At 30.6% G+C, this 15,052-nt stretch overlaps 1 protein-coding gene across 1 annotated transcript in view; it reads left to right on the top strand.

The window, feature by feature from the left end:
- LOC106682520 (putative ankyrin repeat protein RF_0381) overlaps positions 1–15,052 on the top strand; it is a 20,037-nt gene that overhangs the window by 1,112 nt on the left and 3,873 nt on the right. The window contains exons 2-4 of the mRNA XM_014423425.2: positions 2,924–2,983; positions 8,277–8,365; positions 11,972–12,406. Coding sequence (XP_014278911.1) covers positions 2,926–2,983; positions 8,277–8,365; positions 11,972–12,406 — 582 coding nt within the window. The 5' untranslated portion in view covers positions 2,924–2,925. The remainder of the gene's footprint in view (positions 1–2,923; positions 2,984–8,276; positions 8,366–11,971; positions 12,407–15,052) is intronic.

Here is a 15,052-nt window from a genome sequence, read left to right as displayed (position 1 = left end):
TCATTTATTTACTTATTATTATTCTCTTTTTTAATTGATTTTATTTATTTACTTTTCTTTTATTTTTTATTTACTTATTATTCTCTTTTTTAAATATAAGAAGATGGTTATATACTAGTTATAAACTATTTGTTCTTTTTTTTACCGCAACCCTGACCATCTTCTTATATTTAAATTTTTACGGTCAACTATGTATACATATATATTCTCCTTTTTGATTGATTTTATTTATTTACTTTTATTTTATTTTTTATTTACTTATTATTATTCTCTTTTTTGATTGGTTTTATTTATTTACTTATTATTTATTATTCTCTCTTTTTTTTTTATTGATTTCATTTATTTATTTTTACTTACTTATTATTATTCTCTCTCTTTTTTGATTGATTTCATTTATTATTTTGTATTTACTTATTATTATTCCCTTTTTTGATTGCTGCTATGAATGTGTTCAATTAATCTTCCCGGGGAAATCCTGAACATTTAGAAAAACCCATCACAGTCGGATGAACGGTATAGCAGTGGATACAGTATGAAGGAACCAATATTGATTTTTATATATTAGATCAGTCTGAAAGTGTTTAATATGGGGTAGTTTTCACTTCATAGCATATGTACGGTCGAAATATTAGGAAATAGGAATTATTGGGTATAATTTATTTTTTTTTATTTTTTATTTTTTTTCATTTTCCTAATTCACATCTTTTTCACAGAACAAATACCGATTTAAAAAAGAAAATGAATTTTGTTTTCTACTTTTAGTCTGCATTTTCGGTCTCTAATTTATTTTGATAGCTCCAATTAATTCCATTTCATGTACTTGATAGGACTATAAATTACTCTTAATTTGTCTGTGAATCGGTTCAGAAGTCTTGAAGTTACGATATTTTTTCTTATTTTCGAAAAAAAAAACCTTGTACGAATATTTAAAAAAAATTTTTTTTTTAATGCTATGAAAATGTGTATTCTTGCATATTTTATATGAACTATGTAGCTTTTTATAAAAATAAATAGTTGAAAACTATTTTTATTTCTCTTTTGACCGCAACCCTGACCATCTCCCTATATATCAATTTTTACGGTCAACTATACATACATATATAGAATATGTAGCTTTTTGTATTGGAAGAAGATAGTTGATAGTTGGTATGAAGTAGATTGTTGGAAGATAGTCCAGGTGGTGGTCAATAAAGGTATTAAAATAGTAAAAGTAAACTATTTTGAAATAGTAAAAGAAACTTTGGTTAACAGTAAATAGAATAAACAATAAAAAACTACTTCGATACCTTTATTGACCACCACCTGGACTATCTTCTTCCTATGTACTTTTTTTTTTTTTCAAACTCACACTAACGCACAATGGGATAATTATACAATAATCTGTTTGTATCCCTCTTTAGAATGAGAAAATGTATTACTGATTGTTTTTAAACGAGTTTAAAAGTATACGAAATCATTATAGCTTATATTAGAGTAGAGTAAAAAAAAAAAAAAGTCAGATTCGTTTTCTCATCCTCAAGTATCAGCTAATACCAAAGAAATCTAGATATTTATTGCGTGGCCCAAATTAGTCGGTACCCTTTGTTTGAATTGTGTGGAGACCAGAATATATTTTTGCTGAACCGTTCAGGTAATTTTTTTTTAGATTTTTATAAAAAAAAAAAAGTAGTTAAGAGTTTTTAAGGATCAGAAAAACTAATTTGAGGACTTTATTAAAAACAAAATTTTTTGGTCTGTATTACTGGTTGCGTTTTTTGGTTTATGTGATTTTTTACACAATTAAACTTATTTGACAAAATCGGAAATATTATTTTATTATTCCGGAAAAAACAAAAACAATCGATTGGTATATATGTTTTATGATATAACATATAGTTTTATTTTATTTTATATACTTTACTTATTATGTTTTATACGTTAATTATTATGTTTCATTTTTATCTTTTCGAATTCACTGTTTTATTATAATGTATTAACGTTTTATAATTTCATTTTTATTTTATACTTTACTCTAAGGTTTTAAAGCCTACTTTTAACGCCTGCATATTATTCTAAAGGGATCAATCCCACAATAAATAAAGAATAATATTATTATTATTATACTTACCCCTTTGTGACATGATATGAATACAATATTAAGACAATTTCGACCAATTGACCTGGAAAATTGGGGTAAAATATTTTTTAGGTAGAAAAGACTGTTAATCAGAATATGTAAATACTTTAAGAGTAGAAACTATCCATTGATGAAGCGAAATCAACTACTAATGATGTCCATATTAGTGAAGTAAAACACAATTATTCAAAATTATAGTGAAAAACTGGTGCCCGATTAGGTTGATAAATAAATAATGGCATACAATTAATACCAAGAAAATAATAATACAAATAACACTAATAATATGTCATTATATGTAAAAAAAAAGAAAACCTAGACAAAACGAAATGATAAATAAAAAACCCAACATAATCATGAATTTCTTTTAAATAAAAAATATCACAGTACACCAGGTAAAAACCCTCTATTCGAGGAAGATTTTCAATTGGAACTAATCGTAAATTATTAATTATTAGATTTATACTCTAAAACTATTGATAATATACAAATAGAAAATTAACTTATATAATCTATAAAATAAAATGCAAAGATTGTGGCGAAAAATTGTATGAATGCATTAATCAAAAAACTATTTTTCGACTAGCAGAACTGTGTCTTAAAACCTACAAAGTCAAAATAACAAATTTAAAACCCTAATATTTATTATAATTTATAATTAAAATAATTACAGAAAATCACAAATGATGTAAATACATCTTTACAAAATACATACTTGTGTTCTTTAATTAACTTCCCAGTCCTAAAAAAATGTTACTTATATTGTAGTATCTATCGTACATATGTTTATTTGATTTGTTTTTTCAGTCATGATGAACTTATACGTTTCTATGACAGAAGAAATGGAAGGAGAAACTCAGACTAATCGTAAGTTATCCTTTAATAATTTTTATATTAGCCTTGCCTGATCCTTACAGGTTTTTAATTGGTAATATTGCCATTATAGATTTAATGTTTTAACGATATAATCCAATGAAATAAGTTGATGAAACATATATTTTCAGTTTAATGACAAATTATGAATTATCTAAATGTCTTTTTCAACCTTTACTGTTTTATATATGCACATAAAAACATAAAAAAATGTCTATTTATACACCCAAGTTGTTCAGAATGGGTTACAACGAAAACAATTGTAATCTTTAAAATGGTTATTAATCGCATTTAATTAATAAATAAATTGGAATGAATTAAATGATAATGGTATACCATCGTGCCAGATATCGAAAATAAAAGTCAAAACATCGATATTTTATAGATTACATAAACCCGAAATGATTCGTCCTTTTCTACTTACCACCGTGAATAGATATTAACTGTTTTAAGGAACTTGAGACCTTTAGTAGATTAAATACTAAGATATTTAAGAAAGCAGTCCAGTCAAATTAGAAACTTGATCCAAACATTCAGAAAATGGAGTTACCTTTTTTATATACAGTGGGTAAAAAAATAATTTTTTTCATTTTTTTATTTTTTGTTTCATTTACAAAAATAAAAAATATATATATTTTGTCTTTATGTTTTTTAGGAAATAGATAAGTTTTAAATTTTTTTTTTTAGATTATTTTTTCATTTCAATCAATAATAAATTATTGTAAAGTTTCACATAAAATCTATTTTTGCATTTAAGCAAGCAAGAAAAATAATATTGGGAGAAGTTTATTAAAAAAAAACATTGATACAAGTTAATAATATTTTACTAAATAAATGTAATAAAAAAAAAGGACATAGGAACGGGTATAAAAATTATCGTTGAAAAATATTGTATTTAAAATTATTATTAAGTCAATAATTCCGTTCCAAGATCTCATGCAAAATGCCTTAGTTCTAAAACATTTCATGAGTCCATTAATATTTTTTACAATATAATTTTTTGCTATTTTATATATTATTCAAAATCAATATTTGGTATTTATATATTTAGTACTAGAAACTACGTATTTATTAAAGTATGGAAGTGCGGTAGCACCGTGGTAAGGCACGATGTTACTAACTCCAAGGACCCGAGTTCGAGCCGTGAGTCAACTCCTGAGGATTTTGGAGCCCTCCTGGAGTCCACTCAGCCTCATAAATTAATTGGGTAAAAATCTGGAGGTCGAGCGTGATTCTGACCAAATCACCTTTTTGCACAACCGTTGGTCTTGTAACAGTTCTTCCTTACAACGTATTGAATCCCTGATCCTCCATGGGTGGTAAAGATTTATTAAGGTATTTTAATTCTATTTTATATTATACACCTTGACAAACGACTAACCTGGAATCCTCACACAAGACTGAAAAGACAGGAAACTGCACGCAGATTGCAACTATTACAGCACTTACTAGACAAACGGTCTAAACTTCTAATTCATTACAAAAGACGGATCTACATGACAGTAATAAGGCCAATGTGGACATACGGAGTTGAACTTTGGGGCTCCACTAAACCTTCGAATTCCTCTCGAATCCAATCCTTACAGTCCAAAATCCTCAATGCTCTTTACTTTGTTGTAAATAAAACCATTCATAAAGACCTAAATGTTCCTTATGTAACCGATCTAGCCCGAACCCCATATCATTCCTTCCATTATAACCAACCAAACCCACTAGTTTCTAACATTGCTTCCTCTTCCATTCCTGACAATCCTCCGAGGCGCCTGAAAAGAAGATGGCTTTGTGACCTTGTATTATAACATGTTTTTAGAGTTCTACTACTGGGTAGTTTCTCTACATGCTATATCATATTATGATCTTACTTCAAATTTGCTTGTTGTATTTTATATACAGTTGTCAATGTCAATAAATAAATAAATAAAAATAATTATTTTCTATTATAATTCTATTGGTTTTTAAATTAAACAAATACGTTTGATATTAAAATTAAATTGAATCTGTACCTACTGTATTCATAAACACACATTATTGTAAAGAAGTATTATTAACAATTTACAAAATTCAGCAAAGAAAAAAATCATTTTTAGACAGTCAAAAAAGTATTGGCACACTTTTAATTATGAACATATTCTATAAATTTGAACTTGACGCCACAAATATCTCATCATACCACAGTCGTCTGTGGGAGCCTGTTATCTTTTTGGCATTGACATTTGGCATTAAGTAAATAAATAAAAAAAATTATCCCACCAGTTTGGGGAAAAACTCATTTTGACGGGACGAATGTCGCCATTTCTGACAAATACTTCATTGCAACTTTAACCATAGAATTCTCATAGTTATAATTATAAGAGTAAAATGTCAATGGGTTGTCAGTTGTTTTGGAAAAATATTTTCAAACAGCACTCTTGGGAGGCATCTTAATTATTAAGAACAAAACAAATACACAGAAATTTAAGTGGCCACTCTCGTTTAAACTGTTTTCAAGCACTCATCATAGATTGTGGGCTGCCATTTTAATTATCTTTATCCGGTTGTTAGCGTGAAGGTAGGAAGTACTTCTTCCTCCAACCACATTGTTGATAGGAATCCATTCCTCCTTTTGTTTTGAATTTGAACTTTTTAGAATTATATTTAATTATTTTTTTCATTATGACCCTTTTGGAATTTAAAAAATGAAAAATTGAGACAAATGTAAAACATCTATGTTAAAAAACCATCGGTTTCTATTAGGGCTCATATTTTAGTAAATTTACTCTTCTTTAAATGACGTTCTCTTTGATTTTCTTGTGTTTTCCTAATTTTTAAGATATAGAGTTCTAAATGAAAAATTAGTTTTTTTATATTGCTTTGAAACAGCCACCATTTTTTATTCCCCCTACCTATACTTGGCAGACTCATAAATTTTGACTCGTAATTATACATAGTTTTCATTAAAGTAATGAAAAATTGGGTTGAGATAACTGCCTTTTTTCTCCTCTTGGGCTCTTGTACTATCTGGGGTGGAACTCCGTGTACCATGGACTTTAAGCCATTGTAGAAGAAATAACTTTCTAGCAAGTTTCAGACACTCAGCCATATCTTATAATATACACACTAATAGCAAAATATTAATAGGCTCTGTAAAAAAAAACAAAAAAAACACACCACTTGCCGACCTAAGGAATGAGAAGTAATCTAATTAAAGTCATTAATAAAAACAATTATATTAATGTAATGGGTTAAAGGCAGTGTTGGGCAACTATGAAACTAATAGCTAGAATTGCCATGGATACAATATTTATCAATGATTCATTCATGAATAAGGCTCGTATTTAGATATTAGTTTTAGCTGTAGCTAATTTTTGCCCATCTCTGGTTAAAGGTAGGATCGGGTTCTACAGCAATTGACAAAAACCGCCCCAGACAACATTCACTTACCAATAGACTATTGTTCTGTGCCTTTGTCTTTTAGTTAAAAATGTATAATAGACTTCATTCAAGACTGAGACAGATATTGTCAAATTTCGACTAAAGGATGACCCCTGCACTAATACATATTTATTATTACACTTCAAAACTATAATAAATAATAAAGTAAGTAGTAAACATTACAAACTGACACAACTCCTAATAGGAAAACGGACCATCTAAATACTATTTTAAAATATTTCATCTAACAAACCAAAATTTTTGTAACTGGGATGAAGAAACTTCACAAACATTCAATCACATATTTTTCGACTGCATACTGTATGAGTAACAACAATTTTATATAATAAAAATCATAGCTATGGCCACTTTAAAAAAATAAAATATTTAAAAAATACAAAATAGATTTGTATACTTCATCTCTAAGATATATCTCTGAGGAAATTATATTAATCACAACTGAAACTATCAGATGTAGAACATTCAATGTTAAAGTGGACAAAACCTAAGAGAAGAATATACTGATTTCAAATTCATTATAAAACTGACTAAAACTGATTATGACTGACTGAAGTGAGGTTACCATCTTCTTATAATATTTTTGTTTTAATTATTTATTTATTTATTTTATTTTTTTTTAAGAATAATTGAATTAATTTATTAAGCTAAGTTTAGTTAAATGTGTAGGTATCATATTTAATTTCTCAGATGTTAGTATCATTAAATGCCTATTGGTATTTAAATTCTGGAGTTGTTTTAATTAATACAAACACCTAGGTTAATGCATTTATAAACTGATTTAAATACATTCACTTACATATTCAATATGTTTAGTTATGCATATACATATTGACGTATTTGCATTTTTTTATGTATCTAAACTATTTTTATAAAATATAAAATGGTTCATAAGGAATATTAGTTTTAGAAAATACTCATATTCGTGTATTTTGTTTATATCTCTCTCACTCTCTGTTTAATTATTTTTATAGCTTGCACATATCCATGTGCTCATTCATACATTTTACTTAAATGTCTGAAGTTGAGTTTTTTTATCTGTCTTCTTTTTTAATTCTATGTTCTTTTCTTTTGTTTTGATTCTTTCATTTTTATCATATAATTGCAATAAAATGTTTAAATGTAAACTTTTCATTGCATACATATATAATGCGGGCGGTTTCTCATGGAGTATGTACTTTTTAAATAAACTCCTCGAATAGGGTTACCATTAAACATGTGCCAAAAAAAAAACTTATTATCAAATAACCAAAATGAAGTTTATTATGTTATTCCATGTTATATGTATTTAGCCTTTAAAATAATTGAATGGGTAAGTGGATGAAGATAACATTTTTGAATCTTTAGTTTGGATGAAGGAGGTAGGTGCCTATCTAGCTAGGTGTGAGGTACTCTACCAACCTCAAAATCCAATTAATATTTTAAATACAGAAGGGGCTATGTACACTTCAAAACATAACAAACTCCAACAAAAAAAAATCGAACCATGTTTTCTTAAAATTTAGAATTTGTAACATAACACCTTCATCCGCTTACCCCTTCAGTTATAAGAATTACCCTCTTGCTTAGTTCGATATAACTCTGTGTACTGGTCTAGTTTATAATGACTACTTTTAAGAGACCTGAAGTTAGATTCATTTCATGAAAATATTTTTGCTTGCAATAAGTTATGGTTATGGGGACTTCACAGTTGATAAATGTTAACTAGTTTGTAATAAACTTGGTTTTAACTAGCTACAATCTCCTTTGGTCTTTTGTAACCATTTAATTTATCAATCTTGCATAGAATATACATAAAATTAAAGTCAGGTGATAGTATTGCATTCATTAATAACTTTTCTTCAATTATTTTTTTCAGGCAGTTATGTTCAGCATATCCACCAAAGGATCAGATACATTCTACTGTTTGTACTTTTGATACTGGTGTTGTTTATTGGAACTTTATTGGTAAGTTTTAAGGTTTAAGTCTTATTCAGTTATAATTAACAGTATCCTGGGTTCACTGCTGAAAGGGATAAAAGAGATGTGGTACATAGTTCATAGCCGCATATATACCCTGGAATTGATTAACTGCATGAAAAAAACAAAACAGAAATTTCCTACCAGTGCAGTCCCCGAACCTGGGGCAAGGACTTTAGAGAACATTACTCTCCACTCTTATAGAAAACATACCCCTACCCAAATGCTACCAATAAATTACAACACATAAAATTCAAATTTTTATTTGACAAAGTAAGGTATACTAAAAATAAAAGACATTTTGAAGTTGAAAAAAAAAGGGAATAAAGGCAAATGGTGTGTGTGAGAAGGAAAAGAAAGTTGTTGAGACTCATAAGATACAGATTTTTTCATCATATTATAACAATACAAAAATTGTTTGTATTATGAAATTAAGTAGAGACACTAGATGTTTTATTTTTGTTTATTAACTGGTGCAGTGAAACCTATTGCTAAGGGCTTTTTGCTTTAAGGCACACCTCAATACCTAGGAAAATTTTAAATGGACGGCAGTTTTTTGAAACATCTTTACAAGCAGCCCTCTAGTAGTACAAGAGCCGGAAAGAAAAAAAGACAGTTATCTCATCCCAATTTTTGATTACGTTAATGAAAACTATGTACAATTACTAGTGAAAATTGATGAGTCTGCCAAGTACAGGTAGGGGGAATAAAAAGTGGCGGCTGTTTCAAATCCTTAAAAAAACATTAATTTTACATTCGGAGCTCTATATCTTAAAAACTACCAACAACAGTAGAAAATCTAAGAGAACATTATTTAAAGAAGAGTAAATTTGCTGAAATTTAAGCCCTAAAAGAGCTATTTATGTCCAATAGTTCTCGAGATATAGCTTTTTAAAAAGCCAAATTACTTAAAAATCTTATAAATGATTAGTAGTTAGCTAATTTATTTTGCGAAATCAATTTCTCAGGAACTATGAGTCCTATAGATGTCTATTAGCACTCAAATTAAAGCTAGTATAATGGACTATAAATAAGTTTATAACCTTTACCTTTGTAGAAATTGTAGTTTTCATGATATTTGCCCAAATAAATTGATTTATAGTTGTTCAGACAATAAGTTTGATTTATGAAAAACTTCATTTCAGAAACCATTGGACGTATAGATGTCTGGCAGCGCTCAAACTAAAGCTAGTTAAATTTACTACAAAATAGTTAATAATGTTTATCTTTGTAGGAGTAGTAGTTTTTATGATATTAGACAAAATAAACTCACAAAATTTTAATTTATAGTTGTTTGGATAAAATATTGGATTTTTGAAAAAATATATGTCTAGATCCATAAGAAGCACATATGTCTTCCAACACTCAAAATAAAGGAAATTTAACTTACTATAAAGTAGCTTATGACACTTATCTTTGTAGAGGTAGTAGTTTTTATGATATTCACATATAAATATAAATTTGGCAAATGAAAATTTGTCCCAACAACTATAAATCAATTTATTTTAGCAAATTTCATGTAAACGAAGATAAACATCATAAAATACTTTGTAGCTCATTAAACTAGCTTTAATTTGAGTGCTAAAGACATATATACGTCAAATGGTTTTTGAGATATAGATTTTTCAAAATAAATTCACTAAATAATGATCTTTCAGTACGTCCCGTACACCATTTTTATGAAATTGTGCTTTTTTAAAAGCTATGTCTCGAAAACTATTAAATGTAAATAACTCTATTAGGGCTCATATTTTATCAAATTTGCTCATCTTTAAATGACGTTATCTTAGGTTTTCTGGTGTTGTTCCTACTTTTTGAGATATAGAGCTCCGAAAGAAAAATTAGTTTTTTTTTATCGGTTTGAAATAGCCCCCATTTTTTATTCCCCCTACCTATACTTGGCAGACTCATAAATTTTGACTAGTAATTATACATAGTTTTCATTAAAGTAATCAAAAATTGGGGTGAAACAACTGCCTTTTTTCTCCTCTTGGGCTCTTGTACTATAGAGAGCATAAGCGACAAATGAAAATGGCTTTTAATATTTAATGAATTCAGCAATATTTATTTCTTATTCTACAGGAATAAAAAAATCATTTGATAGGTAATAAAAACAGATAATTTATGGGTAAATGTTTAATTTTAACTCCCATTCTTTATGCGGTTTATACAGCTGATATCCCAACACACGCTAGCACAGTCTCAAAAACATATGTTGATGACACATGTCTACTATCTGGAAACATTGGTCCTACTACTGCGTCACAAACTCTGCAGTCACATATAACATCCACTGAAGAATAATGTTACAAATGGAGAATCAAAATAAATCCTAACAAATGCCATCAGGGTCCTGTTTCATAATAAAGTCCAAACGAATACAATTAGTCTTGTCGATTTAACTTCATACAATTACACTGACTTGTACAATAGTAACTTGTACTTTACTGCTTTTTAACTCCTGTAATATCACTAATACTCCTCCCTATTATGAAAAAAAATAAGTATTAGTGTAATTAGCACATTTTTTCTGTACTTGTATTTTGAACTAATACTATTAGCTTTCATTATGAAACAGGGCCAGGGCATCACCTTTATGTTATCGTAAACCTATATTCTCCTGCCCTACAGTATCTTTTTTTAATATCCCACGATCTTCTACTTTAAAGCAATGATTGAAGTACCACCATTGGGTGGTTCCTTCCCAGGATTATCATGGGTTTGGAAACATTGATCACATTTACTTATTGTATTTTTTTTATATAGTTGTAAATTTCAATAAATAATAACTAAATTCAACAATTGATATCAAATTTCCAATTTTGGCCATTATTAAATGGCTAACTATCCATAAAATAAAAAAGAGTTAATTGGAAATATGTTACTGTGTAGACTAGTTTCGATTAAATTTTTTCTAAAAAAACTGTACCATATTTGGTCGAAATTTTAAGCTTGTTCACGTTTTGGAGTAAAAAAAACAACATAAATTGCGTGAGCCGATAAGTTTGATTGAAGTAACACCTCAGTACAAACAAGAATTATGTATTTTATTATTAAAATTGCAGGGTTACAGCTGTGTTGAGAAGTGAAATTAGTCAATTAATTTGTCATTTGCTATATCATTCTTCTTTATTTGAAAATAGATTGGACTTGAAACTGAAGGGGTCGAAAGAGAGGCTGGGCTGGCTGATTGGTTTTTTTTTTTTTTTTTTTTTTTATTAAATGCTACACTCACGACAACCAGATTCAAAGAGAGGAAAGTTAAAATTTTAACTTTTAAGTTTATTTGATTTCACCTGAAATTTTGATTACTTTACTGAAACCTATGTATAATTGTGTGAAAATTGATGAATCCTAGTATAGTTATAGGGGAAAAAAAAATGGCACCTGTTTGAAAACGTTAAAAAGAAATTTTTATCCGTAGCTCCGTATTGGGCTCAAATGATAAACCTATTAATCACTGACCTGCCGGGTTAAAGGATCAAACTGTCAACTGAGGCATAGGTTAAAGAAAGGGGGTTACTGATTTTTTTATAAATAGATTTTTTTTAATTAATAATAATACATTTTTTTTATAAACAATTTTTTTTTTAGTTTGTAAATTTGTCTCCTTCCGAATGTGGACACAAAACGCTGCTCAGCTCCCAGTGCCCCCGAGTAAGCAGCAGTATGCTGCAACCTGGCATCAACTTTGGCGCAGCCGCATACACCTACAGGCTTACCACGGCTAGTACAATAGAGCTCACCACCACACAGGCTCTACTCCTTTCTCTAGTAAACTGTTTAGTCACCGGAGACATGAACACTTGTTCCATCCTGGCTGAATGCTCACAGAACATCCATCAACTGAAATCCAGACACCTCAGTCTCTGGCTGAAAGAAGACTTCAGATTTACTAAAAAGGACATGCAAGTTGCAATGGCTCAGCTCGATAAACTGGTAACCAATGGGTCACTGAAAATGCCCTCACATGCTTTAACAATCATTTCTTCTCTCGCAGAGGAATACGGGATCAAATTACAATCAAAGGTGAGTTTTTCTAAAAATATTTACAATTTAAATATTATGGTTTATTTTCTTTAGTAAATTTACATAATAGCTATTATTTATGTATATTAACTATGTCCTGGCCTGGAGTATGCTACATAGGTACACGCCCCAGATAATCACTCATAGTTAGCACTACCTAAGTAAACTAAGTACAGTGGAGAGTGCGTGAATGAAATTGTTTCGAACATTCCAACAATGTATGCATGGCAACATAAGCATACTATGCATGGAAACTGAAGAGTTCTGTCACCCTCAAATCGTGGCAGCTCTTTTCTCCGATTTGTTCCAGCTCTAGTATATCATCCTAATTTTGAGGTCGCTCATCAAGTCTCGCACTTTTTCTTTCCACTCATTTGTTCTTTTCCCTCTCTATATGAGCTTCAACTCTGTCCTACAATTTTTTCTGTTACTGACATCTTTCCTTGTTGTGTTTCTTCTGCACCCTGATTCTACTCACTAACGCTGCTTTCAACAATGCAAATGTATCTTCGATTCCCAAAAATTGTCATTATTTGTTAGGAACATGTTCCTAATAATACAATGACGTCATCATGTGTAAATATCCCTTATGTATTTGTAGCTCCGTTTACAAAAATTTATCTCTAATAACCGCACAAAACTTTCTATTCTAACCACGCAGTACCAGAATTAACAATATATTTTATTTCCAGGAAAGCAGTGACTATTTGACACAGGAAGAGAGGAAGGCTGTATCTGACAACACTGGGTGTAAAATAATTTGTATTGCCACTAAAAGAGAAAATGTCAATGGGTCGACTCAGTCTGAGAGCAGTCTTGTTGATTTGGCTGTGAAGAATGGCACACTCTCTACTGCTGAACATGGGTTTCTGAAGGCGGATTTTGAAGTTCACAAAGTTGGTGACCATACTCGTTTGGAAGAAGCTATTAAAAATAACAGTGCTCCATCTATCAGAGAACTGCTCTTAGCAGGTGCTAACATAAAGCAGCGGTTGTCCGGAGGTAACTCTTACCTCCACATTGCGGCTGCTGCTGGCAAGAATGGAGCACTGCAGGCCTTACTTGAAGCAGGATTAGATCCAAGCACAAGGAACCACCTTGGCGAAATCCCGCTAGTATTGGCTGTCAAGGCGGGCAATGTCCAGGGGACAGAGATCTTACTGCAAAGAGTGGGTAATACCAGTTTGGAAACAGAGATGAGAAACTGTCTAAGTATGGCAGTTGCGTCATCAGATGTTGATATGTTACAAGTACTTTTGAAATATAAAAATTTAAAAGATTTAAGATTCGAAAATGATGACACCATAGCTCATTTGATAGTCCGTTCGAGTAATGCAGCTGAAATGCTTAAATTATTGAAAGATCATAGAGTGCCATTGAACATCAGAAACAAAGAAGGCCTTGCACCTTTACATATTGCTACTGACCCATCTGTTGTTAAAATGCTGCTAGACTTGGGTGCAGATGTCAATTTTACAACTAGAAATGGGGAAACAGCTCTACATAGATCAGCACAAAGAGGGCACATTGACATAGTAAAAGAGTTGTTGGATCATGAAGCAGATCTAACTGCTAAGAATAATGGGGGCTGGACACCACTAATGGAAGCATCACATAGGGGGTATTTGGATATTGTTAAACTCCTAATAGGCCGAGGAGCGCCTCTCAATGATAGAAATAACGATGGACAGATAGCCCTACATATAGCATCAAAAGGAGGGCATTTTGGCGTAGTGGTAGAGCTGTTGGACCATGGAGAAGACCCAACAACTAAGACAAATTATGACTGGACACCACTTATGGAAGCATCATACTTTGGCCATTTTGATATTGTTAAACTTCTGATTGGCCAAGGAGTGCCTCTTAATGATAAGGATTGTGATGGAGACACAGCTCTACATAAAGCAGCACAAAGAGGGCACGTTGACATAGTAAAAGAGCTTCTGAACCATGGAGCTGATGTAACAGGTAAAAATGATGGGGGCTGGACACCACTAATGGAGGCATCGCATAGGGGCTATTTGGATATTGTTAAACTTCTGATGGGCCGAGGAGCACCTCTAGATGATAAGGCTAACAATGGAGACACTGCCCTACATAAAGCAGTACGTAAAGGGCATATTGAGGTAGTAAAAGAGCTGAACAGACAGACATAAAGGATGTCTGATGATTGCGTGCAAATAATTCAAACTCAATTTTTGTTACCGATTTATTACACAGCTCAGACTAATGGGGATCGGAAAACTAATGTTAGCATCAGTTGGTGGTGTGGTAATTTGGATATTGATATAGGCTGAAGAGTTCCTCTCAATGATAGGAATAACAATGGCAAGATTGCCTTAGGCTTCGCAAGTAAGAGGTGGTGTTGAGTGACATCTACGTTATCAACAGTCTATCGCCTTTAAGTACATGCCCTGCATCCTCATTTACTGTTCTAAAAAAAGGATTTTATAAATAATCAATATTTATCAATTTACTGCAAAGAGTGGTTAATACCAGTTTGGAAACAGAGATGAGAAACTGTCTAAGTATGGCAGTTGCGTCAACAGATTCTATCAGAGAACTGCTCTTAGCAGGTGCTAACATAAAGCAGCGGTTGTCCGGAGGTAACTCTTACCTCCACATTGCGGCTGCTGCTGGCAAGAA

This window comes from Halyomorpha halys, unplaced genomic scaffold (assembly GCF_000696795.3).
Source record: "Halyomorpha halys isolate HHAL.00 unplaced genomic scaffold, Hhal_1.1 Scaffold24.1, whole genome shotgun sequence".
NCBI lineage: Eukaryota > Metazoa > Arthropoda > Insecta > Hemiptera > Pentatomidae > Halyomorpha > Halyomorpha halys.
This window is presented reverse-complemented; position numbering and strand designations above follow the sequence as displayed.